The sequence below is a fragment of the Diceros bicornis genome, chromosome 11 (genome assembly GCF_020826845.1).
Source record: "Diceros bicornis minor isolate mBicDic1 chromosome 11, mDicBic1.mat.cur, whole genome shotgun sequence".
Classification (NCBI taxonomy): Eukaryota; Metazoa; Chordata; class Mammalia; order Perissodactyla; family Rhinocerotidae; genus Diceros; species Diceros bicornis.
Genome location: NC_080750.1, coordinates 63,653,349 through 63,678,440, shown reverse-complemented (window position 1 = coordinate 63,678,440; position 25,092 = coordinate 63,653,349). Strand labels below are relative to the sequence as shown.

Below are 25,092 nucleotides of genomic sequence, written 5' to 3'. Positions count from 1 at the left end.
TCAGTTTCCTCATATGTCAAGTGGAAATGATAATCATTACATCCATCTTAGAATTGTTGGAAGGATTAAAATAGATAACATATTTAAAGCTCTTGGAATGTAACTCGCATTATTTACTAACTGGAAACACTCTTTAGCCTTGATAGGGAATTCTATGAGGTTTCTGTTTAGTTTTGTTTTTATTGACAAAACAGGCCTCTGGGATAGGTAAGATGAGGCACACATATTCATTCCACAAACAGTAAACAGGAAAAGACACCTCAAACACCATTAAGTTCAAGACAGCCAGACTATGTGGCTTCTGTATGGATCTCAAGGGAGAGTTGAGAATATCCGTGTTTAACATAAGGACGCTGAGTGTGGACAAAATGAGTCACGTGCATAGATAGGCTCTGTCCATAACCTGTTTTCCTCCTGTAAATATCACGTCATGATGCTTCCATTAGTTAACTACCAAACGTTTACTGAGTGCCAGCCACCTTCCAGGCCCTGCACTGGGCACCTGGCCCCAGAGGTGAAGAGGACATTGTCCCTGACCTCATGGGACGAGCAGACTAGAGGGAGAGGCCAGTGTTCAACCAGTGGGTGAAGTGCCATGTCATAAGGGTTATGATAAAGGCAGTCACAGCCACTCAACACACAGTTGTGCCTACTATGGCATGTAGGGCGGGGAGCAAAACAGTCATCAATAACATGAAATGCCCTAGTGTCTTACAATCGAAGATGAAACAGGCATTAAAACAAATCATCAAAATGTAATAAGTGAAAAATTATCATGTGCCAAGAGCTGCTGGTGACGCATTTAGTGCTACAAGACCGTGTGACAGGGACTCAAGAAAGGTTTCCCTGAGAAAGAGATGATTAAGCTGAGACACGAGGCACCAGAATGATGTAGGCAGAGCGAGGGAGGACAGAACGTTCTAGGAAGAGAAGGCAGCACATGCAAAGTTCTGGAGAGAGAGGGGGGAGGACTGGAGAAGTGCTGATGGTGAAGCCAAGAGGCAGTGGGCAGAGCAGCTGGGGTGGGCTGGAGAAGAAACAAGGATCCAGATCATATAGGGCCTTGTAAGCCCCGTGAAGGTGTTGGTGCTTATCTGTGAGCAACCATGGAAAGTTTTGAAGCAAGAAAGCGACATAGGCCAATTTTATGTGTGTATGTATTTGTGTGTGTCAAGAGAGGGGACAATATCATTTACATAAAATAAAAATCAAAGATCTTAGGTGAGAATATATACCAGAGTAACCAACCCCTGAAACAAGATGCAGAACATTATGATCGCCCTAGCAAGTTCCCCTTGCCAACTTCCAGTCCATAATCAGGTTTGGGGTTGGGGGGTTTACTCTGGCGACAGCGAGGAGAATGGGTGGTTGGGTAATTGGGGTAGGGATATGGCAGTATTGAGGCAAGAAATGATGCAGGACTATCCTTGAGTAGCAGCCATGGGGATGGAGAGAAGAGAAGGGATTCAATAAATATTTAGGAGGTAAATTTGGTAGAACTTGGAGTGGCTGGGAAGAAGGAGTGAGGGGAGGAGCACTCAAGAATGACTCGCGGTGGGCCGGCCTGTGGCTTAGCGGTTAAGTGCGCGCGCTCCGCTGCTGGCGGCCCGGGTTCGGATCCCGGGCGCGCACCGACGCACCGCTTCTCCGGCCATGCTGAGGCCGCATCCCACATACAGCAACTAGAAGGATGTGCAGCTATGACATACAACTATCTACCGGGGCTTTGGGGGGAAAAAAATAAATAAATAAAATCAAAAAAAGAAAAAATGACTTGCAGGCTTGAGCAGGTAGAGGGACATCTAAACAGCATGGGGGAGAAGGATCTGGAAGTCTTTCCAGAAGAGCTAATATGCAGGCTAGATTTTGCAGAATCAATAAGAATTAGTCAGGTGAGGGGAGTTAGAGTGCATTTTAGGAAGGGGAAGTGGTAAAGGAAAATCTTGGGGAAGATCCTGAGAATGAATACATATTTGAGCAGCTGGATCAAGCCTCACCTAAAGCATAAACCAAGACATTTTAGTTATATGAGACAATAAATTTTCATTTGGTCTAAGCCAGTTTGAGTTTCTGATGCAACAAAGAGAGTTGTGATTAATATAGACCCTCAGGAGAAAGTTGAAAGGGACGGGAAAGGTGAGAAAGGGCTCTAGATCCAGGGTATTGAGCCATCCCAGCACTGCTTCTCGAATCCAGTTGTGTCCTGGGAATTGCCTGGGACTGCAGACTTGGGAGAGAATTCAAGTAAGGGGCATCATCTGAGTGTCCAGGCAAGGTGGCCATCTGTACTTCTTCTTTGAAAAAATGAAGATTCATTTCAGATCATCTGCCCATTTTTAATTTTTTTTTCCTTTGGTAATTTTCTGCTTTTTCATTTTTTTTTTCAGTTATTTTATTGAGGTCATAATGGTTTATAACATTGTGTAATTTCAGGTGTACATTATTATTTATCAGTTTCTATATAGACTGCATCTCGCTCACCACAAATAGTCTAATTTTTATCCATCACCATATATGTGCTCCTTTACTCCTTTCATCCAATCCCCTCCCTTCCCCTCTGGTAAGCACTAAGCTGGTCTCTTTATCCACGTGTTTGTTTATCTTCCACGTATGAGTGAAATCATGCAATGTTTGTCTTTCTCTGTCTATCTTATTTTGCTTAACATCATACCCTCAAGGTCCATCCATGTTGTTGCAAATGGGAGGATTTTGTCTTTTTTATGCCTGAGTAGTATTCCATTGTGTGTGTATATATATCTATATATCTATATATCTATATATATATATACACACACCACATCTTCTTTATCCAATCATCAGTTGATGGGCACTTGGGTTGCTTCCATGTCTTGGCTATTGTGAATAATGCTGCAATGAACATAGGGGGCGCATAAGTCTCTTTGAATTGTTGATTTCAATTTATTTGCATAAATACCCAGCAGTGGGATAGCTGGATTGTATGGTATTTCTATTTTTAATTTTTTGAGAAATCTCCATACTGTTTTCCATAGTGCATTCCAAACTGCACCAGTTTGCATTCCCACCAATAGTGTAAGAGGGTTCCCTTTTTTCCACATCCTCGTCAACATTTGTTATTTTTTGCCTTGGTAATTATAGCCATTCTAACGAGCGTAGGGTGATATTTCATTGTAGTTTTGATTTGCATTTCCCTAATAATTAGTGATGTTGAACATCTTTTCATCTGCCTGTTGGCCATCTGTGTATCTTCTTTGGAAAAATGTCTGTTCATAACCTCTGCCCATTTTTTGATCTGGTTGTTTGTTTTTTTGCTGTTGAGTTGTGTGAGTTCTTTACATACTTTGGAAATTAACCTCTTGTCAAATATATGATTTGCTAATATTTTCTCCTAGTTGGTGGGTTGTCTTTTCATTTTGTTGATGGTTTCCTTTGCCTTGCAGAAGGTCTCTAGTCTGATGTAGTCCCATTTGTTTATTTTTTCTTTTGTTTCCCATGCCTGAGTAGACATGGTACTCAAAAAGATGCTGCCAAGACTGATGTCAAGAGTGTACCACCTATATTTTCTTCTAGAAGTTTTATGGTTTCACATCTTACATTAAAGCCTTCAATCCACTTTGAGTCAATTTTTGTGTATGGCAAAAGATAATGGTCCACTTTCATTCTTTTGCATGTGGCTGTCCAGTTTTCCCATACCATTTATTGAAGAGACTTTCCTTTCTCCATTGTATCTTCTTGGCTCTTTTGTCAAAGATTAGCTGTCTGTAGATGCGTGGTTTTATTTCTGGGCTTTCAATTCTGTTCCATTGACCTGTGTGTCTGTTTTTGTGCCAGTACCATGCTATTTTGATTACTATAGCTTTGTAGTATATTTTGAAGTTAGGGATTGTGATGCCTCCAGCTTTGTTCTTTTTTCTCAGGATTGCTTTAGGTATTTGGGGTCTTTTGTTGCTCCTTATGAATTTTAGAATTCTGTGTTCTATTTCCATGAAATATGTCATTGGGATTCTGATTGGGATTGCTTTGAATCTGTAGATTGCTTTAGGTGGTATGGACATTTTGACTATGTTTATTCTTCCAATCCATAGGCATGGAATATCTTTCCATTTTTTATGATCATCTTCGATCTCTTTCCATAATGTCTTATAATTTTCAGAGTATAGGTCTTTCATCTCCTTGGTTAAATTTGTTCCTAGATATTTTATTCTTTTTGTTGCAATTGTAAATGGTATTATATTCTTGACTTCTCCTTCTACTAGTTCATTATTAGAGTATAGAAATGCAACTAATTTTTGTAAGTTGCTTTTGTACTCTGCAACTATGCTGTAGTTGTTTATTATTTCTAATAGTTTTCTGGTGGATTCTTTAGGGTTTTCTTTTTTTTTTTTTTTTTTCCTGCTGAGGAAGATTCACCTTGAGCTAACATCTGTTGCCAATATTCCTCTTTTTTTTTTTTATGTGACCAGCTGCCACAGCATGGCCACTGGCAGATGAGTGGTGTGATTCCAGGCCCAGGAACCAAACACCGGCTGCTGAAGCACAGCATGCTGAACTTTAACCACTAGGCCATCAGGGCTGGCCCTAGGGTTTTCTATGTATAGGATCATGTCATACGCAAACAGTGAGAGTTTCACTTCTTCCTTTCCAATTTGGATACCTTTTATTTCTTTTTCTTGCCTAATTGATCTGGCCAAAACTTCCAATACTATGTTGAATAGGAGTGGCAAGAGTGGGCACCTTTGTCTTGTTCCAGTTCTCAGAGGGATGGCTTTCAGTTTTTCACCATTGAGTATGATGTTGGCTGTGGGTTTGTCATATACAGCCTTTATTATGTTGAGGTACTTTCCTTATATACCCATTTTATTGAGAATTTTTATCGTAAATGATGTTGGATCTTGTCAAATGCTTTCTCTGCATCTATTGAGATGATCATGTGATTTTTATTGCTCCTTTTTTTAACGTAGTGTATCACATTGATTGATTTGCGGATATTGAACCATCCCTACATCCCTTGTATAAATCCCACTTGATCATGGTGTATGATCCTTTTAACGTATTGCTGTATTCGGTTTGCCAATATTTTGGTGAAGATTTTTACATCTATGTTCATCAGCAATATTGCCCTGTAATTTTCCTTCTTCATGTTGTCCTTGTCTGGTTTTGGTATCAGGGTAATGTTGGCCTCATAGAATGAGTTAGGAAGCATTCCATCTTCTTCAATTTTTTGGAATAGTTTGAGAAGGATAGGTATTAAATCTTCTTTGAATGTTTGGTAGAATTCTCCCGAGAAGCCATCTAATAAAGAGAAAACCATCACAGAAAACCACCAAACTGAAATGGCAGTCAGAAACACAAGGGAAGAGAAACAAGGGAAATATGGAACAACTGGAAAACAAGAGATAAAATGGCAGTATTAGGCCCTCATATATCAATAATCTAAATGTAAATGGATTGAGTTCTCTAACCAACAGGCACAGAGTGGCTGGGGGCCGGCCCAGTGGCACAGTGGTTAAGTTCACACACTCCACTTCAGCAGCCCGGGGTTCACAGGTTTGGATCCTGGACACGGACCTACTCACCACTTATCAAACCTGCTGTGGCAGGCATCCTACATATAAAGTGGAGGAAGATGGGCACAGATGTTAGCCCAGGGCCAATCTTCCTCAGCAAAAAGAGGAGGATTGGCAACAGATGTTAGCTCAGGGATAATCTTCCTCACAAAAAATAAAAAAGAGAGAGAGACAGAGTGGCTGGATTGATTAAAAAACAAGACCCAACAATATGCTGCCTCCAGGAAACACATCTCAGCTCTAAATACAAACATAGAATCAGAGTGAAGGGAGGGAAGATGATAACACAAGCAAAGGGAAAGCAAAAGAAAGCAGGTGTTGCCATACTTATATCACACAAGGTAGACTTCAAGATAAAAAAAAGGCAGTGAGAGACAAGGAGGGGCAGTATATGATGATAAAAGGGACACTCCACCAAGAGGACATAACACTTATGAATATATTTGCACCTAACACAGGAGCTCCAAAGTACATAAAGCAACTATTAACAGACCTAAAGGGAGAAATTGACAGCAACACAATAATAGTAGGGGACCTCAACACCCCACCTACAACAATGGATAGATCATCCAGACAGAAAGTCAATAAGGAAATAGTGGACTTAAATGAAGAACTGGACCAAATGGACTTAATAGATATATATAGAACATTCCATCCAAAAACAGCAGAATATACATTCTTCTCAAGTGCACATGGGATATTCTCAAAGATAGACCATATGTTAGGAAACAAGGCAAGCCTCAGTAAATTTAAGAAGATTGAAATCATATCAAGCATCTTTTCCCACCATAATGCTATGAAACTGGAAATCAACTACAAGAAAAAACCTGGGAAAGGCGCAAATACGTGGAGACTAAACAACATGCTACTGAAAAGCCATTGGCTCAATGAAGAAATCAAAGGAGAAATAAAAAATATACCTGGAGACAAACGAAAATGAAAATACATCATACAAACTCTTATGGGATGCAGCAAAAATGGTTCTAAGAGCGAAATTCACAGCAATACAGGCCCACTTCAACAAACAAGGAAAATCTCAAATAAATAAGTAATCTTAAGCTATACCTAACAGAACTAGAAAAACAAGAACAAAGCCCAAAGTCACCAGAAGGAGGGAAATAATAAAAATCAGAGCAGAAATAAATGAAATAGAGACCAAAAAAACAGTAGAAGGGATCAACGAAACTAAGAGTTGATTCTTTGAGAAGATAAACAAAATTGACAGACCCTCAGCCAGACTCACTAAGAAAAAAAGAGAAAAAGCCTCAAATAAATAAAATTAGAAATGAAAGAGGAGAAATTACAATGGATCCCACAGAAGTACAAAGGATTATAAGAGAATACTGTGAAAAACTGTATGCTGACAAATTGGATAACCTAGAAGAAGTGGATAAATTCTTAGGCTCATACAACCTCCCAAAACTGAATCAAGAAGAAATAGAGAATCTGAACAGAGCAATCACAAATAAAGAAGTTGAAAAAGTAATCAAAAACCTCCCCAAAAACAAAAGTCCAGGACTATGCCCATTTTTTAATTGGAGTGTTTGTTTTTTAGCTGTTGAGTTGTATGAGTTCTTTATATATTTTGAATATTAGGTCCTTATCAGATATATGATTTGCAAACATTTTCTCCCATTTGGTAGGTTGCCTTTTCACTTTTTATGGTATGTATATTTTACCTCAATAGAAGAAATAAATTTAAAAAATAAAAAAGTGTAAATGGGATGAATCTTGATGACCCTATGCTAGGCAAAATAAGCCAGTCACAGAAGGACAAATACTGCGTGATTCCACTTATATGGGTATGTGGTGGTTCAATTCACAGAATCAGAGAGTAGAATGGTGGTTGCCAGAGGCTGGGGGGAGAGGAGGATGGAGAGTTGCTATCAAGAGGCACAAAGTTTCAATTCTACAAGATGGGTAAGTTCTAGAGACCTGCCGTACAACGTTGTGTCTGTAGTTAACAATCCTGTATTGTACACTTAGAAATATATTGAGGGTAGATCCCATGTTAAGTGTTCTTACCATAACAAAATAAAGAAAAGAATATGTGGCCTAGAAAAAGAGAGGGCATGGAGAGAACCCTGGCACGTACCAACATGTAAGAGACAAACAGGAAGAGAAGTCTGCACAGAAGGCAGAGAAGGAGTGGGTGGAGAGAAAAGATCGTTCAGGAGAAAGAAGCTTATTAGAAGCCAAGAAGTAAACAAATGTCAACAGACGCATCATCCAAAGATGACGAGGATGAAAGGGGATCCGTGATGTAGCAACCACATGTTGCAAGGGGCGCACTTCCTGTGTTCATTCCCTCCACGTGATAAACAAGAGTGTGACGGTTGCTGAAGAGAGAATGGGTAAGTTTGCATGAAGAGCCCGAGGGCCTCATGGGAGGGAAGGGACACCCCGTCCCCATCCTCTTGTCCCTAGTAATCTGCGGGGATGCAGGAGAGTGGCCCTAACCAAGGTCTTCCTGGTGGCAGGAAGGGCAGGTGGGCCCTGCAGTAATATGGCTGTGAGGGTAGGGAAGATGGGCTACGGAACTGGCCTTGATGGAGTCACGTGGACGATGTGGACGATGGCTCTGAGTGGTTGAGGTGGCAGATGCTGGAACCTTGGGAGTTCTTACCCCTTCCTCTGCTGGGGGAAGAGCTGTAACTTGGGAGCTCTCCCTCCTGGCCAGGGGAGAGGGAGCCGAGGACAGGCTGCTCACCAGGACCAGATGGCTCAGCCACCAACCCCAGACAGCTTCTCAAACTTTCCTCACTGACGATTCTGGCCATGAGATTCCTGTGAGCTGGGGCTGATGGGCAGGGAGGCAGGGGAGGGCAGGACTTGCCTCTCAGGCGACCGGCAGGCACCAGGGCCTCGAAGACAGAGAAGGGCAAAGGTAGCCAGGAGAGAGAGACTGGATCCCTACGAATCGCAAATGTAGGTGTTTGGGCCCTGTGCCTGGGGACACCTCCACAGAACTGTTTTCTGTCCCACAAAGCAAAGTCAGGATGCTGGAAACGGGGTGTTACGGATGCCACTGGCCAGTGAAGAAGTCGAGTGGAAGCCAGCTCCCAGTGGGACAAGGAGTCGGTGGGGACGTGAAGACAGCAAGTGGAGGCCAGTCTTTTCACAGAGACAAATCCCTGACTGTGGAAGGAAGGAGAGAATGGGGCTTGGGTTAGAAGGATATGTAGCGTGGGGGGACATGCGTGTGTGTTCACAGAGGGACCTGAGATGGCCCACCTCCTGAAGGTGGACAGCTGTGAAGGGGAGGTCAGAGGCGGGAAAGGGATCGAAGTCCCTGAGCAGGGGCGGGGACGAGACCCAGAGCCCAGCGGAGAGCAGGCTCTGCGAGGAAGGAGCCTGGAAAGAGCCGCCTGGCAGCAGTCTTCGTGACCTCACAAAGCTGGTACACTCACTCCCAGGGTTCCAGAAACGCGGAGTCGGTCCTGGCTAGGTCTCCTGGCAACTGGATGCAGGGGCCATGGCACTCTTAACACCCCAGGGAGTGGAAAAAGTCTTCCAATTTCAGGTAAGGAGACAACATGGCTTTTAAAAGGCAGTTGGGTCCGATTGGTCTAACAGGGCGGGGTGCGCAGGAAGCAGCCCTCGAGGGCGCCTCTTCAGACAGACCCTTGGACTTCACGCCTTCCCCAGCACACCGCCCCTGAGGCCTATGATGGGTGTGGAGCACCAGGCCAAAGGCTCGCCAGCCCTTGAAGCTCGGGGGCTGTTTGCAGGCCTACAGGGAGGCCCCTGATGCAGCAGAGCCCGCCTGGAGGAAGGAGGAGGCGGGCATGGAGGAAGTGGGCCTGCCTCCACTCCAACTGGGGTGGGTCACTGCAGGATGCCACCTCTCACCAGGCGCCCTCTGGGATTGCAGGCCAACGTGCGTAGGGAGTGTGTGGTGGTGTGTGGGGCGGGGGAGGCTCTGTCGCTTTGGGGCGAGGAGGGAGGCAGATTTTATCAGTTTCTCAGAACCAATTCTGAAGTTGAAAGGCATGAGCAAGGGGGCTCCTGTGGAGGGATGAGGATCCAACCACAGGACCTGGACCTCTCAGCAAGCTCCTTCCAGAACAGGGTGTCCACAGAGGGGTGTCCAGGCACTGTTGCAGACCTCAGGCAAGAGGACCCCATGCCCCATGTGCGCAGGTCCCTGCAGCCACCAGCTGATGGGCAGGCGCCAAGGCAAAGGCTGCTCCCTCCCCGGCCCAGACACGCGCTTTCACCGCCTTCTCTAGATCTTCCACCCAGCTGTCCCATCAGACGCCAACCTGGGGATCTGTGAGGGCTGCAGGGAAGGGCTGCCAGGGTCAGGCGAAAGAGCTGTGGTGGTGGGAAAGGAGTCCTTGGAGGCTGAGGACAGGGCTCCAGGCCTCCTCTTGGCACCAAGTCTGCCCTTGGTCCCCCAGGGTCTCCATAGCCGGAGCCTCCCCTCACCCCAGGGGAGCAACACTCCTGTGTTCAGTGGGTCTCCATTTCATGCCACACCTTTTCTTACCCCCTTCTTTAAAGGCACTTGCTTCTCTTACATCTGTTGGTGATCTATAAGAACATTTCCAAAAGGGCCAGGTGAACTCTCAGGCAAAATGAGTTCTCACCTCTAGATAGGAAAAATGGTACGCTGATCAGTCTTTACCATCTGGCCTACCAGAGTGCCTGAATTTTCACCAAGCAAGAAATATTTCTTCTGCTAAAGCATTGCCTCACCAAGCCTCTTCTCAGTCAGTCATTTACACTTTAGTATGAATTTCATTATCAGGTTGATACCTCTGGGACAGCTAGTTGAGAGTAGGCTCAGAGGGAAGTCAAATTTTGTTTTAGGGAAGAGGAGGAAGGGATCATAATTCAGGACTTGAGGCCTGTTTGAGGTATATAAAGCTGGGGCTGCAGTGGCTAGCATGAGAACTCTCAGAGGCAGGGCTAGAAAGAAAAGCACGTGCCCAGAAAGGGGAGGGAAAGCTGTCCAGGTAGGAAAGCACCATTCTGCCCAGGGGTATCCACATTCCCGGTCACTCTTCAGGATGGTGGGAGCCTGTGTGGGGCCCCCAATAGAGTTTTGCCTGGGGATGATGGCATCCTGATTCCTCACCCTCCATCCCATCTTGTGCCCTGCAGAAACCAGAAGGTCGGGAGCACCTACGGAGACTGCTGAGCTGGGAAGAGTTTGACGAACTGAGAGACGCACGCAGAAGCATCCTGCTGGATACCCTCTATGAGAGCATCATCTTTGCCGCAGGCAAAGGCTTCCCGTGGGTGGAGGTGGCCAGCGTGGTCAAGTTTACAGAAGAGCTGCTAAGGGAAACTGAAGGTACGGAGCATCAGGGGCAAGAGTCAGCGAGGCTTGCAGGGGGTGGGGGCACACAGGACCCCACTGCGACCCACAGCCCCAGGAGCCCTCTGAGGAGCCTGGAGCTCCTTCCTTTCTTTCCCTGGCATTTAGCCTCCTCACATGCTCAGAAACAGGGTCCCTGTCCAGGCTTTCTGGAAAGTGGAGCAAACAGAATGTCCTGGCTGAGTCTTTTCACTGCCCTCCCTGGCTAAAAATCTTGCACCCCTCCAAGCTGTTTACACAGCAGCCGGGGTGTTTGCTTCTCAGTCAGTCATTTACACTTTAGCATGAATTTCATCATCAGATCAATACCTCTAGGACAGCTAGTTGAGAGGATCCTCAGAGGGAAGCCAAATCTTGTTTTAGGGAGGAGAGAGGAGGGACCATAATTCAGAATTTTTGTTTTGTTTAGTTTTGTTTTTGCTTAACATAAATCAAATCTGTCACTCCTCTACTTAAAACCCTTCATTGACTTCTCATTGTACTCCTGAAAGACTGCAAATTGTTCCCAGTATCAGGTTTTGTCCTGCTGAATATCTTGGGGGAATCCTTTACAGGCATCAGCCTGCTGGCGGGGTTGGGGGAATAACAATCAGGTGAGTTTATAGAGGGAGCATCTCTCCCACCCCTACCCCGTGTTGGGGTTCATGAGAAGAGGATGAGCATCTCTCTCTGTGACTCCACGGCACGAGGGGCTGTGGTCACGTTTGTCCATATATGGAGCAGCCCCTCTATGGCCAGCAGCATAGTAATACTCAGCCAAGAATCACCAACAGGTGCTGGAACCAGTGAATGAACGCTTGATGAGAAACGGGATATTTACACACTTCCTAAGAGCCTCCCCACAACATCCTTACTGATCACAAAGGGGAAAAGAATTCTACAGTGAGAGGGACTGGCAGACCCCTCCTTAATCAAATGCTCCACGAGGAAGAGAACACACTGAGAACACCGTGCTGCTTGGTAGGATGCAAAAGAAGAACCCAGCATCCTTCTGTGATGGTTCTAGCAAAGCCTCTGAACCTGATCTAGTCGTAGAAAACACCAAATTAGGGGCATTCAACAAACTCCCTCTCCCGTTAGCTTCAAGAACATTAAGGTCATGAGAGCCAAGGAAGACAGAGGAACTGTTCCCAACTGAAAGACGCTGAGGAGACGTGGCCCCGTGACATATGGCCCCGATTTGGGTTCTCTTGCTACCAAGGACGTTATTGGGACAGCTGGAGAGCCTGAATGAGGTCTGGGGATTGGACAGCAGTGATGTGTCAAGGGCGATCCCCCAATTCTGATGGTTGTCATTATGAATGTCCTGTGTCAGGAAATGCACACAGAAGGACTCTGGGACGATGGGGCGTTATGTGGCCACTTATTCTTTAAGTAGTTTGGCAAAAATTTCTTTGTATTATTTTTTCCCAGTTTTATTGAGATATAATTGACATATAACATAGTATAAGTTTGAGGTGTACAACATAATGATTTGATGTATGTACATATTGCAAAATGATGACCATAATAAGTTAACGTCCGTCACCTCACCTAGTTACAAATTTTTTGTTCTTGTGATGAGAACTTTTAAAGTCTACTCTCTTAGCAACTTTCAAATATACAGCACATATTGTTAACTACAGTCACCATGCTGTACATTCCATCCCCGGGACCTATGTATCTTATAACCAGAAGATGGTACATTATGATCACCATCGTCCATTTCACCCAACCCCCATCACCCACCTCTGGCAACCACCAATATGTTTTCTGTTTCCACGAGTTCAGCTTTTTCAGATTTCACATGTAAGTGAGGTCATAGAGTATTTGTCCTTCTCTTTCTGACTTATCTCACTTAGCATTATGCCCTCAAGGTTTATCATGTGCAAATGGTAGGATTTCCTTCTTTTGTATGTCTGAATAATATTCCTCTGTGTGTGTGTGTGTGTGTGTGTGTGTGTGTGTGTATGTATCACATTTTCTTCATCCATTCATCCACAAATGGACAATTAGGTTGTTTCCATGTCTTGGCTATTGTGAATAATGCTGCAATGAACAGAGGGGTGCAGATTTCTCTTCAAGATCCTGATTTCATTTCCTTGGAATAGATACCCAGAAATGAGTTTGCTATATCATATGGTAGTCCTATCTTTAATTTTTTGAGGAAACTCCATACTGTTTTCCACAGTGGCTGCACCAGTTCACATTCCCACCAGCAGTGCACAAGGGTTCCCTTTTCTCCATGTCCTCACCAGCACTTATTTCTTGTCTTTTTGATAAAAGCCATTCTAACAGGTGTGAGATGGTTTTGATGTGCATTTCCCTGATGATTAGTGATGTCGAGCACCTTTTCATGTGCCTGTTGGCCATTTGAATGTCTTCTTTGGGAAAATGTCTATTCAGGTACTTTGCCCATTTTTTAGTTGGATTATTTGGGTTTTTGCTATTGAGTTGTATGAGTTCCTCATGTATTTTGGATATTAATCTCTTACCAGATATGTGGTTTGCAAATGTTTTCTCCCATTCCGTAGGTTGCCTTTTCATTTGGTTGATCATTCCTTTTACTGTGCAGGAGATTCTTACTTTGATGTAATCCCACATTTTTACTTTTGCTTTTGTTGCCTATGCTTTTGGTGTCATATCCAAAAAAATCATTGTAAAGACCAATGTCAAGGAGCTTTTTCCTGTTTTCTTCTAGGAGTTTTATGGTTTCAGGCTGTTTATTTTTTTAATACACTTTATTTTTTAGAGGAGTTTTAGATTCACAGCAAAATAGAGCAGAAGGTACAGAGATTTCCCACAAAAAACCTTGCCTCCACACATGCATGGCCTCCCCCATTATCAGCATCTTCGGCCAGAATGGTACACTGTTACAATCAATGAACCTACATTGATACATCATAATCATCCAAAGTCCATAGTTTCCATTAGGGGTCATGCTTGGTGTAGTTCATTCTACCGGTTTGGACAAGTGTATAATGACAGGTATCCACCATCACAGAATCATACGGAATAGTTTCAGTGCCCTGGAAATCCTCTGTGCTCCATCTATTCACCCCTCCCACACCCCCTAACCCCTGGCAACCACTGATCTTTTTACTGTCTCTGTAGTTTTGCCTTCTCCAGAATGTTATATAGTTGGAATCATACAGTAGGTAGACTTTCATATTGGCTTTTTTCAATTAGTAATAGGCATTAAATTTCCTCCATGTCTTTACCTGGCTTGATAGCCCATTTCTTTTTAGCACTGAATAATATTCCGTTGTCTGGATGTACACAGTTTGTTTATCCACTCACCTACTGAAAGACGTCTTGGTTGCTTCCAAGTTTTGGCAATTATGAATAAAGCTGCAATAAATGTCTGTGCACATTTTTGTGTGGACATAAGTTTTCAGCTCCTTTGGGTAAATACCAAGGAGCATGATTGCTGGATCACATGCTAAATACACATAGTGTATTTAGTTTTGCAAGAAACCACCAAACTGTCTTTCCAAGTGGCTGTACCATTTTACATTCCCACCAGCAAAGAATGAGAGTTCCTGTTGCTCCACATCCTCACCAGCATTTGATATTGTCAGCGCTCTGGATTTTGGCCATTCTAATTGGTATGTAGTGGTATCTCATTGTTTTAATTTGCATTTCCTTGATGACAAAAACAGCATCTTTTCATATGCTTCTTTGCCATCTGTATATCTTCTTTGGTGAGGTATCTATTAAGATCTTTACCCATTTTTTAATTGGATTCTTTCCTTATTGTTGAATTTTAAGAGTTCTTTGTATATTTTGGTTAACAGTCCTTTATCAGGTGTCTGTTGCAAATATTTTCTCCCAGTGTGTGGCTTGTCTTCCCCTTCTCTTGACATGGTCTTTGGCAGAGCAGAGTTTTAAGATTTAATGAAGTCCAGATTATCAATTCTTCTTCCATGTACCATGCCTGTGATGTTGTATCTAAAAAGTCATCACCAAACCCAAGGTCATCTAGATTTTCTCCTATGTTATCTTCTAGAAGTGTAATAGGTTTGTATGTTACCATTAGATATACAATCCATTTTGAGTTAGTTATTGTGAAGGTTATAAGGTCTATATCTAGATTCATTTTTTTGCATGTGGATGTCCAGTTGTTCCAGCACCATTTGTTGAAATGACTCTCTTGGCTCCATTGTATCGCCTTTGCTCCTTTGTCAAAGATCAGTTGACTATATTCATGTGAGTCTATTTCCAGGCTCTCTATTCCGCTCCATTGACCTATTTGTCTGTTCACTTGCCAATACCACACTGTCTTGATTACATATTCTTTTTGAAAGTTTCCTTCATTTCTTTATTCTGAAGTTATTTTTTTAAATTTTTTTGTGTGTGTGTGTGAGGAGATCAGCCCTGTGCTAACATCTGCCAATCCTCCTCTTTTTGCTGAGGAAGACTGGCCCTGGGCTAACATCCGTGCCCATCTTCCTCCACTTTATATGGGACACTGCCACAGCATGGCTTGCCAAGCAGTGCGTCTGGGCGTGCCCCGGATCCGAACTGGTGAACCCCCGGCCGCCACAGCGGAGCTCATGCACTCAACCGCTTGCACTACCAGGCCGGCCCCTGAAATTATTTTTTAAGTATTTTTTTTAATGTGTGGCATGTTTGAGGTCTTCTTTTGTCCTTCTCATCAAGCAAACAGAATTCAGGATGCCCTGTCCCCAATGCATGATGTCCCCGTCCCCAGTGCACCCAGAGCTCACCTACCAGTCATATCAGCAGCACCTCAGTGTCCTTCCCTAATCTCGCCAATTATACCACCTCCTCATCTACCACCCCTTCTAACCCACCTCCATCCTCGACTCGTCCACTGCTTTCAAATCTTGTGCTTCTGCACCCATCCACCAAATGGCACAGTGATTTTTTTTCAGACACAAATAAAATCCCATCACTCCCCGGCTTCAAGCCATTCCGTGTCCCCATTGCACATCTTGTGTGCACTCGGATCAGCCTCTCTTTATTTCTGAGCTGCCCGTGTGCCCTTCCACTTCTCTCCTCCAGGCCAGCATGCCCACACCGTGGTCCCAGTCCGAAGGCTTAAGCAAGACATGGCATTGCTCATGGGCTGGTTTCAGGGATCCTTGGGAAATTTCACCCCCCTAGCCACCCCCAGCCCCCGCCCCTGAGGCCTCCCTCTGGGTCCTGCTCCCCTGCTCACAGCAACGCACAGGTACAGAGGTCAGCCCCGTTGGGTGAGATCTGCAGCGGCTCACGGCCAGAACAAACACTGACGAGTAGGAAGAAGAATGTCAGCCCCAAGCAAGTGGGGGCTCGGGCTCTTTCAAGTTTCCATCGGAGCCTTCCTCAAGCCGAGCCCTTGAAAAACAGCTGGTGATAACACAAGCTAGCTTCACACGGAGGAGATGAGAGGGCGCTGGAGCAGTCGGCGTTTCTGGTTATCGCGTACCTCGCCAAAACGGCCTGTCTACACCTCAGGGACTTCTAAACCCCGGGGTGGGAAGGAGACCTGGTGATCAGAAAACTTAATTCCCTCTGCTTCAGAGGCCCCTCAACCAGCCAACGAGGTTCTCCCAGCTGCTGCTGGCACCTCCGGGCGACAGGGAGCTCCCTCCCTCCGAGGCAGTTCACTCCCTGGTACAACCACTCTCGTTACTAGGAAGCTTTTTTTGTATATCCAGCTGCATCTGCCTTCTACACCTTTTACTCAAAAGCTCAGTCCGCCCTCTGGCAGCAGAGTGCAGGCCCTGCCGATATTGAACGAGTTTTATGTAATGTGGCTGTCATGTCTCCACGTTTAGACTAGACAGCCTCAGTGCATTTTATCATTCTTAATATGGCCTCATTCCCATAGACCCCTCCACCCCACCTCCCCACCGCTGCCCCTTTCTTGCTGCTCTTCTCTGGGCATATTTGTGTTTGTCGATAACATTCTTAAAACAGGGCATCCAGATCCAAATACAATACAACCAGCATTTTAATCAGTGAAGTGATTAGGAGTTTTATCACCTCCCCTGTCCTGGTGATGATGTTCCTGTTTATATAGCCTATAGTGCCTTTAGTTTATCAGCATCAAGGTCACATTGATTCATATCGGGCAAGCAGTCCCACATGGGAACCATATTTCCCATCCTGCCCTTCTGCAATGGCAAAGCAGATGCTGCGTGCGCATGCAGGATTGGCAGACTCTGCACACACGCAGGTGGAGTGTACACGCAGGACTTTACAGTCAGCCCCACTGATTCCGTCTTGTCAATGCTGGCCCACCCTTCTTTCCTCCCAACATCTTTTAAATCTTGATCCCGGGCCAGCCAGCTCACAAGTTCTTCCTCTTACCTTTAAATCATCTCGAAATTTGTGAAACGTGGTTGGTAGAAACATCAAGTAGGAAAAGCTCTTGGGTGGGCTCCCCATGCCTGAAATTCAACTCACTAAAAGTAGAGTCCATCGGGAGGCTCAACACCCAGAGGGAAGATTCAGAGCCTAGTTCAGTCCTTTTCTGATGTGTGGTCCTGGGCAAGTCACATCCCTTCCGAGCCTCTGATCACACATCTAGAGAGTGGGAAAGGCAGGAGCACCACTGCCTAGGAGCGTGTTAAGGATTAAAGGAGGTTATTACATAAAGCTCACAGCAGAGTGCTTGGTGCCTCGTAAGTGCTCAGTGCATGCTAGCTCTTACTTTTAGGAGGGGACCACAGGGACCAAGACCAGAGACTTGAGAGAGTGTGATGTGACTCAGAGATGGCGATCAGAGGTGGCTGGGCACCCTTCAGGCAGCACCTGCTTTAGATCAGCCTCCAAATGCACAGGAGTCACATCGGCTCCTTCTCGAGGGCAGCAGACACCAACCGTCCCGGGGCCCTTTCTCCTCAGAAGCCAGCACTAGCTGGATGATCCTGCTTCGCAGGGAGTGGGGCAGGACAATGGGCTGGGAACGAGGGGCCTGACACTTCAGCTGGAGGGAGGCCCAGGAGGTCAAGCAAACTGTAGACTCGTCCGAGAAGCAGGGGTGCAAGAAAGAAGGCAGAGAAGACTGTCCCCAGCTCTGCTCCCTGGTGACCGACCAGTTGTGAGAGCGATGCCAGGCTGGCTCCGGGCTTGGAGGGAGCAGATGGTGGGGGTGTGGTGGGAGAACCCACAGGTGCAGAGCACACTAGAACCAGGCCTCCTGCGCTGGGTCCTGTGCACTTTGGGCTCTGCCACGGTGCCGTTCAGGATGATGCCTGATGCTCCAGAAGATGACCAGGCTGCCCCAGATGGCATCTCCATGGCAGCCGTGTCCACACTGCCTCCAGGAAACCCAGAACGGAGATATCTGCAAGAGCACGAACAAGCCCATCAATCCCCCCGAGGTAGGGGTAGAATTTCAGCTGGCACCTCCTTCCTCCCTGGGGATTCTCCTCCTCACTGTGCAGTCAACTCCAGTCTCAGGCTGGGCTTGCCCTCAACGTTTCTGGAGCCGTGATTCAAGTCCTGGTTCTGCCATTTCCTTGCTGTGTGACCTTGAGTGATTCCCTTAACTTCTCTGTGCTTCAGATCACTCATCTGTAAAACCAGGACAAGAATGTCACTGACCTCATGGGATCATTGTGAGGATTAGATGAGCTCATTTATGGAAAGTGCTTCGAACAGTGACTGGTACCAAGGAAGCCGGTGTACGTGCAGCGGGGTGGCTATTACTGTTATACCCGCTCCTCCTACGGGCTCAGCTGTCCCCCGAGAGCCGTGGGTCCTACGCCTGCAGCAGGAGGCAACCCTTCAGCACTGTTCGTAGAGAGCGGCTCGCTTCACTCCCGAGACCCTCTGCCTTTGCCTGGTTAGTTCTGCCCAGTGCAGCCCTGACCTTGATCTTCTCTTTCTCTCCCATCCGTGTTATCCGAGCTGCACTCCAGGTTTGGACCAGTCTCTAAGGAGTTGGTCCACAGACCCTTTGTCCCTTCCTGTGCCCACCAGCTCTGGGTAAACTCCTCTCTTGACCAGGCCCCAGGACCTCCTGACTCGGCCCCAACCCCAGTGGGGGCCGACTGAGCCAGTGTCCGCTCGGCACAGGGACCTCTGACATCCACCCCATGTGCTGGCAGTAATTCCAAATCAACCCTCAGCTCAGCCTGCCCCTCCCCAGGCCCTGTCCACTCCTCTGAGATGCCCGCTGTGCTGAACTCAGAGTCCAGGGCCTTCCCACACTCCCAGACCCTCCAGGTCCCCGGACTTTACCACCCTCGCCCTCCAGCATCAGGCCCAAGTTTGGCCACTCTCTCCCAGCCGTGGCCACACCTCCCCAAGGCTCTCAACACCTCACCTGGGTTTCTGCAGCTGCGTCCTCTCTGGGTGTCCGCATGCATGCTCACCGTACTCCCGCCTGCGACAGCTGCCTCGTTCATCCTTCTCAAACCCCGTTTCCATCAAGCCGTCCTCCCCCCTCCTCTCTTCAGATCTAAACTCCTCCCCCAAAGGCCTACGATTGGACAGCACGGAAGCTAGACCATGGGAAGCTTGAACTCCTGGAGGGAGGTCTTCATCCTCTTTGTTTTTGTCCTCTTTATCTGTCCCCCCCAGTGCCAAACAATGCATGTGGCACACAGTGAGTGTTGCATGAAGAAATGAATGAATGAATGAGTAGATTCTTGATGCCCATGGAGACAATACATTCTGTATGCAGAGGAGTTTATGGTCTTGCCTCGTCCCCGGGTTACTTCACTGAGGGCTGCGTGTCCGGGTGATGTGAGAGGCAGCATAGCGCAGTGATTAGGCACCAAACTCTGCAGTCAGGAGATCTGGGTTCAAATCCATCACTTATTACTGTGTAACCTTGAAAATGTTATTTCACCTCTCTGTGCCTCGTTTCCTCGTCTGTAAAATGAGTGCAATAATAGTTCCGATTCCCAGGGCAGCTGGAAAGGTTAAATGAGAAGGGCGTACAAACACACAGCAGAGTGACAGGCAGAGAGCAAGTGCTCGACAAAGGACACAGAGTCAGCTCCCACGTGTCCATCACTCGTGGAGGTGAAGCAGGATACGAACACAAACGCTGGTGGTCCAGGACCAGAAGCAGCCGCGCAGGCTGCCCCTCAGGAGGCTTGCTGTCTGTGCCATTTCTCATCCTCCCCTCACCCTGCAGGCAGGACCGCAGATGGGTTCAAATCACGGGTCAGCAGAATAGGGGTCCAGACAGCCTGCAGCCTGGCCACTAATCCAGCTGCCCCACACGCATGACTCGCCCTTGGGCACACATGTGAGCAAGCGTCGCTGCCCGCCAGCATGTGGGAGAGGGCATCTGTTCACTGCCCTTGTCAGGGGACCCAGGTGACAAGGGGCAGGGAGAGCTGGCCAAGACAGCTGGTCAGGTCCCAAATGAGTCCTAGCCCTTCCCATCTCGCATCCCACCTGCCCCTCCTCCGGGGCACAAGTCCCACCTATCACAGGTCGTGGGGTGCAGGACACAGATAGCCCAGGTCCCACTGGCCGGCCAGCTCACATTCGAGCTTCTGTTTCGGCTGAGGTCCACACTGGGCTGTCATTCTTGAAAGGTAGCTTCTCTAGGGACTTGTTTTTTCCATTAGTTAATCTGGGGCTAAGCTGGTTGAGTTGTGTTTGCATACTAGATAACAAAGTTGGCAGGAAGCACATAAGGAGGGTCGTGCTTGCACAACAGTGATTCAGAGCTCTGCCAGGACAGCCGCCAGCTTGAATTATCTGCAGGCCCAATCGAGCCTTGGTCCTGGGGGGGAAGGGTAGCCCATTCAAAAGCATAAGCTGACTCTGTCCTGGCAAACATCTCACCAGGACGTTCTGGTTTTAACCCCAGGCCAGAAGAAAGAATCCTTTCATCAGCACCTCCTCTGCCAGTCTCCGGGAAGCCCTGGGCAGATCCCATCCTGCTGTCTCCTTGGGGCCCAAGGTGAAGTCACCAGGCATGGCGCAGAGGGACAGAAGGCTGCCAGCTCCGTCCTAGTGGGAGGAAATCGTAGGAAGCGGGCAGATTTTGCATCCCCCACCGAGGCTCCAGGAAAGGAGAGGGGAGAGACGTTGGGGCACATGGGGACCCTGAGGTCTTCTCCTTCACCTTGGGGAGCTGCAGAGATTTAGAGGGCCAGGGAGGCCCCGCACTTCCCATCTCTGACTGCACACTGCAGCAGGGGAGGAGTATAGGGGGAACAGCCTCCTCTGCCTCAGGCCTCACTCAGCTGAGAGTCGAGGCCGGAGGAGTGCCAGCCAGTGCAGGTGCTTGCCGGGCCCACACCCACCTGCTCATCTGGGGAGCCTCCTGCACCAACCATCATGTCAGCCACTTCACAGCTTCTGCCTCTGGTCATCGTCCACGTCTGGCGGGCACTGGCCTCTCCCTGATGCTCCACCTAGACATCTGGGCTGGGAGGAATGCCTTTCCTGCTGGCCTGGCCCCCAAATCCTGGGACTGAGAGGAAGTGGGCCTAGATGACCGGTCAGTGGAGGCACGAGGCGGCCAGGCGAGTGCCCAATGAAGTATGTCACATCACTGGTATCTGTGGTTCCACCCAGGGCCACTCCTGATTCTCCAGGAAGTGTCATCCAAACAGCCGTAGGATGTAAGGCAGCCACCCTGCCCGCCCCCCACAGCCTGGGGCTGGCAAGAGCCAATGGCTCCCCCAAGCTCTCCTGCATGAACTCTTCCTCCCAGCACACTCATGGCCATGCCCAGGGTCTCCCCTGCCAGCCCCCATGTACCCCACCCTGCGTGCAGGAGCTCCCAACAACTCAGGCCCAGCTGGAGCAGAAAGCAGGCAGACCTCAGGCTTTCGGATGGTGACTGCCCCAGCGGCCTTCTCCAAGGCAGCCTGAACCCGACACCCCTCAGACTAGACCCGGAGGGAGGGCCTTTGGGGGCAACTGCTTTGTCGATGGAGAGTGGAAGTTTCCTCAGAGGCCATCGCCTGAGATCTTGGGAGAGCCTTTCTTAGGGCAAATGAGCAACTATCATTTCAGAGATACCTCCTCGAGCATATTAGTCTGCTCAGGCTGCCGTAACGAAGGACCAGAGACTGGGCGGTTCCAACAACAGAGATTTATTTTCTCACAGTTCTGGAGGCCGGAAGTCCAAGATCAAGGTGTTGGCAGGATTGGTTTCTCCTGAGGCCTCTCTCCTTGGCATGCAGATGACTGTCTTCTCCCTGTGTCCTCACATGGTCTTCCCTCTGTGTGCATCTGTGTCCTAATCTCCTCTTCTTATAAAGACACCAGTCATATCAGATTAGAGCCCACCCACATGACCTCATTTAACCTTAATTGCCTCTTGAAAGACCCTACCTCCAAGGACAGTCACATCCTGAGATCTTGGGGGTTAGGACTTCAACATGTGAATTGGTGTTGGGGGAAAAGGGGTGGAGAGAACACCATGTTAATCCAGGCTGGAGTGCGGTCACAGCAGACCAGGTGAGACTACTCCATAGAAACCTTCCCCGACCTTCCCCGAGGGAGCGTGCGTCCTGCAGAGGAACAGGAAGAGCTTTGTGACCCCGGTATTTTCACATGTATAGTCTGTAACCCTCACCATGACCTTGTATCATAAGCATTATTTTAAAGATGAAGAAACTGAAACCTAGAGAGCTTAAGTAACTTGCCCCAGGTTGCTGCTCCAGAAAGTGGAGTTGGGGTTTGAGCCCAGGTCTGTCTGACAGCAGAGCACTCACCACGCCACGCGACCTTCTATCTTGACCAGAGAGATCAGTACACGGGGCACATGAGGGCCTGAGAAGCATGAAGCCCGGGAGAGCACCCTGCAGTGGGTGGAATGAGGCTGCTGGCGTGCAGGAAGAGCTGAGCACCTGGAAGAACCAGGTGGAACACCTGGGGGCTGGGTTCCTAACTGAGTCATCTGTTACTTATTCACAGCATGAATCTGGGCTCCTGGCCCCCAGCAGGCTGGCTCCAGTGTGGTAGGTGGCACAGGCCCAGCTGTGCCCGTTGGCTAATGTGTCCTGGCCTAGATCTGCCACCTGTGTGTGGGCGGATGGTACTGGTGTCCTCAAGACCTCTGGCCCTTTGGAGTGACCCTATGCCCTGCCTCTAACTTCCCATGTCCTTCCTTGCTCAGCTGAACTTGCTGGTCGGTCTCAGAACCCCCCAGTAGCTGATTTTGAGCCTCGGTGCAGTGCCATGTCCCCAAGACGTGGGATCACTTGGTTGTTTTCATCTCGAGGATGATAATGACAAGGATGATGAAGAGGACTTGCCTCACCAAACCTGAGACAGCTACAGAGCTTGGCCAGGAGGTGCCCACAGCACCCCAGATGTGGCTACGGGGGATTGTCAGCTCTGTAGAAATCACCATAGCTTCTTAGAGTCAAAAGGGCCCCAAGAGGTCACCTGATCCAAGCCGCCTGCACCACCACCACACACACACATTATTCAGGAATCCTCTCACCAGCTAAATGCCTCCTCACTCCTCAAGACAAGACCCACTCCACCGATAAAGCTCTCACTTCTAGAAAGTTCTTCCTGTTGCTGAACTGACATCTGTCTCTTTGAGCCTTCCAACTGATGGCTCCTGTTCTGCCCTCTGAACCCTCTCTGAATCAGCTTAATCCTGCCCCACTCACTCAGCCATTGTCCAGCAAGCACTGCCAGACCACTGGGCTAGGGGGCGGAGAAGTATGAACATCCACTCAGCAGTCACGATGCGCTAAGCTCTCTGTGTGGACCATCTCATTTAATGTTCTCAGTGATCTTGGGTGGGTGGGTACTATTGTCCCCATTTCATGATGATGCAACTGAGTTTCAGAGAGATTAGGTAACCTGCAAATTGTCACACACTAACAGGCAGGACCAGCATTAACCTTGAGACCTTCTGGCCCCAGAGTCTGTCCCTCCTGCCAAAGCTCTTTAGCATTAAGCATGCAACTTCTTGACGAATGGGGGCGAGAAGCAGGGAGGGATGCGTTTGCTAAGCAAACAAGATAGGGGGACCACTGTGAACAAAGAGAAGAGCTTGGGCAAAAGCCCACCACGATCTTTAAAATACGTGGCCCTGTGTTTGCCCTTTGAGACCTAGAGAGGAACTCTTTAAAAGACAACAACATCTTTCTAATCCTAGCATTTGGGTAAATTTTTATTTTAATGTGACTCTTGGTTTATCTTAAAAGGAAAAACGAAAAATCTAGTGGATGGGAAAACAGTAGTGTAGTTCCTCAAAAAATTAAATATAGAATTACATATGACCTAGCAATTCCACTTCTGGGTATACACCCAAAAGAATCGAAAGCAGGACCTCGAAGAGATGTTTAGACACCCATGTTCATGGCAGCATTATTCACAATAGCCAAACGATGGAAGCAACCCATGTCCATCAACAGAAGAATGGATAAACCAAATGTGGTCTATCCATAGAATGGAATATCATTCCATTCCATCCATCCATTCCAGCCTTACAAAGAAAGGAAATTCTGATATGTGCTACAATGTGGACGACCCTTGAAGACATTATACCAAATGAAATAAGCCAGTCACAAAAGGACAAATACTGTATGATTCCTTTTGTATGAGGTCCCTAGAGCAGTCAAATTCATAGAGACAGAAAGTAGAATGGTGGCTGCCAGGGCTGGGAGGAAGGGCGAATAGGGAGTTAGTGTTTAAGTGGTATGGAGTTTCAGTTTTACAAGATGAGAAGAGTCTTGGAGATGGCGGGTGGTGAGTTGTACAAGGTGAATGTACTTAATGCCACTGAAATGTACACTTAAAAATGGTTAAAATGGTAAATTTTATGTTATGTATATATATATTTTTTTATTGATGTTTTAATAGTTTTTAACATTGTGAAATTTGGGGTTGTACATTTTTGTTTGTCCATCACCATATATATGTCTCCCTTCACTCCTTGTGCCCACCCCCCACCCCCCTTGCCCCTGGTAACCACAATACAGTTTTCTCTGTCCATGTGTTGGTTTATATTCCACATATGAGTGAGATCATACAGTGTTTGTCTTTCTCTTTCTGGCTTACTTCACTTAACATAATACCCTCCACGCCCATCCATGTTGTTGCAAATGGGACGATTTTGTCTTTTTTATGGCTGAGTAGTGTTCCATTGTATATATATACCACATTTTCTTGATCCAATCATCACTCGAGGGACATTTAGGTTGCTTCCACTTCTTGGCTATGGTGAATAATGCTGCTATGAACATAGGGGTGCATAAGCCTCTTTGGATTGTTGATTTCAGGTTCGTTGGATAGATTCCCAGTAGTGGGATGGCTGGGTCATAGGGCATCTCTATTTTTAAT

General features: G+C 47.2%; 1 protein-coding gene across 1 annotated transcript in view; it reads left to right on the top strand.

Annotated features, from left to right (window-relative positions):
- The first annotated feature begins 9,021 nt into the window (after window positions 1-9,021).
- The window catches only part of C11H8orf74 (chromosome 11 C8orf74 homolog), a 29,234-nt gene continuing 13,163 nt past the window's right edge, over window positions 9,022-25,092 (top strand). The window contains exons 1-2 of the mRNA XM_058549797.1: window positions 9,022-9,069; window positions 10,656-10,848. Coding sequence (XP_058405780.1) covers window positions 9,022-9,069; window positions 10,656-10,848 — 241 coding nt within the window. The remainder of the gene's footprint in view (window positions 9,070-10,655; window positions 10,849-25,092) is intronic.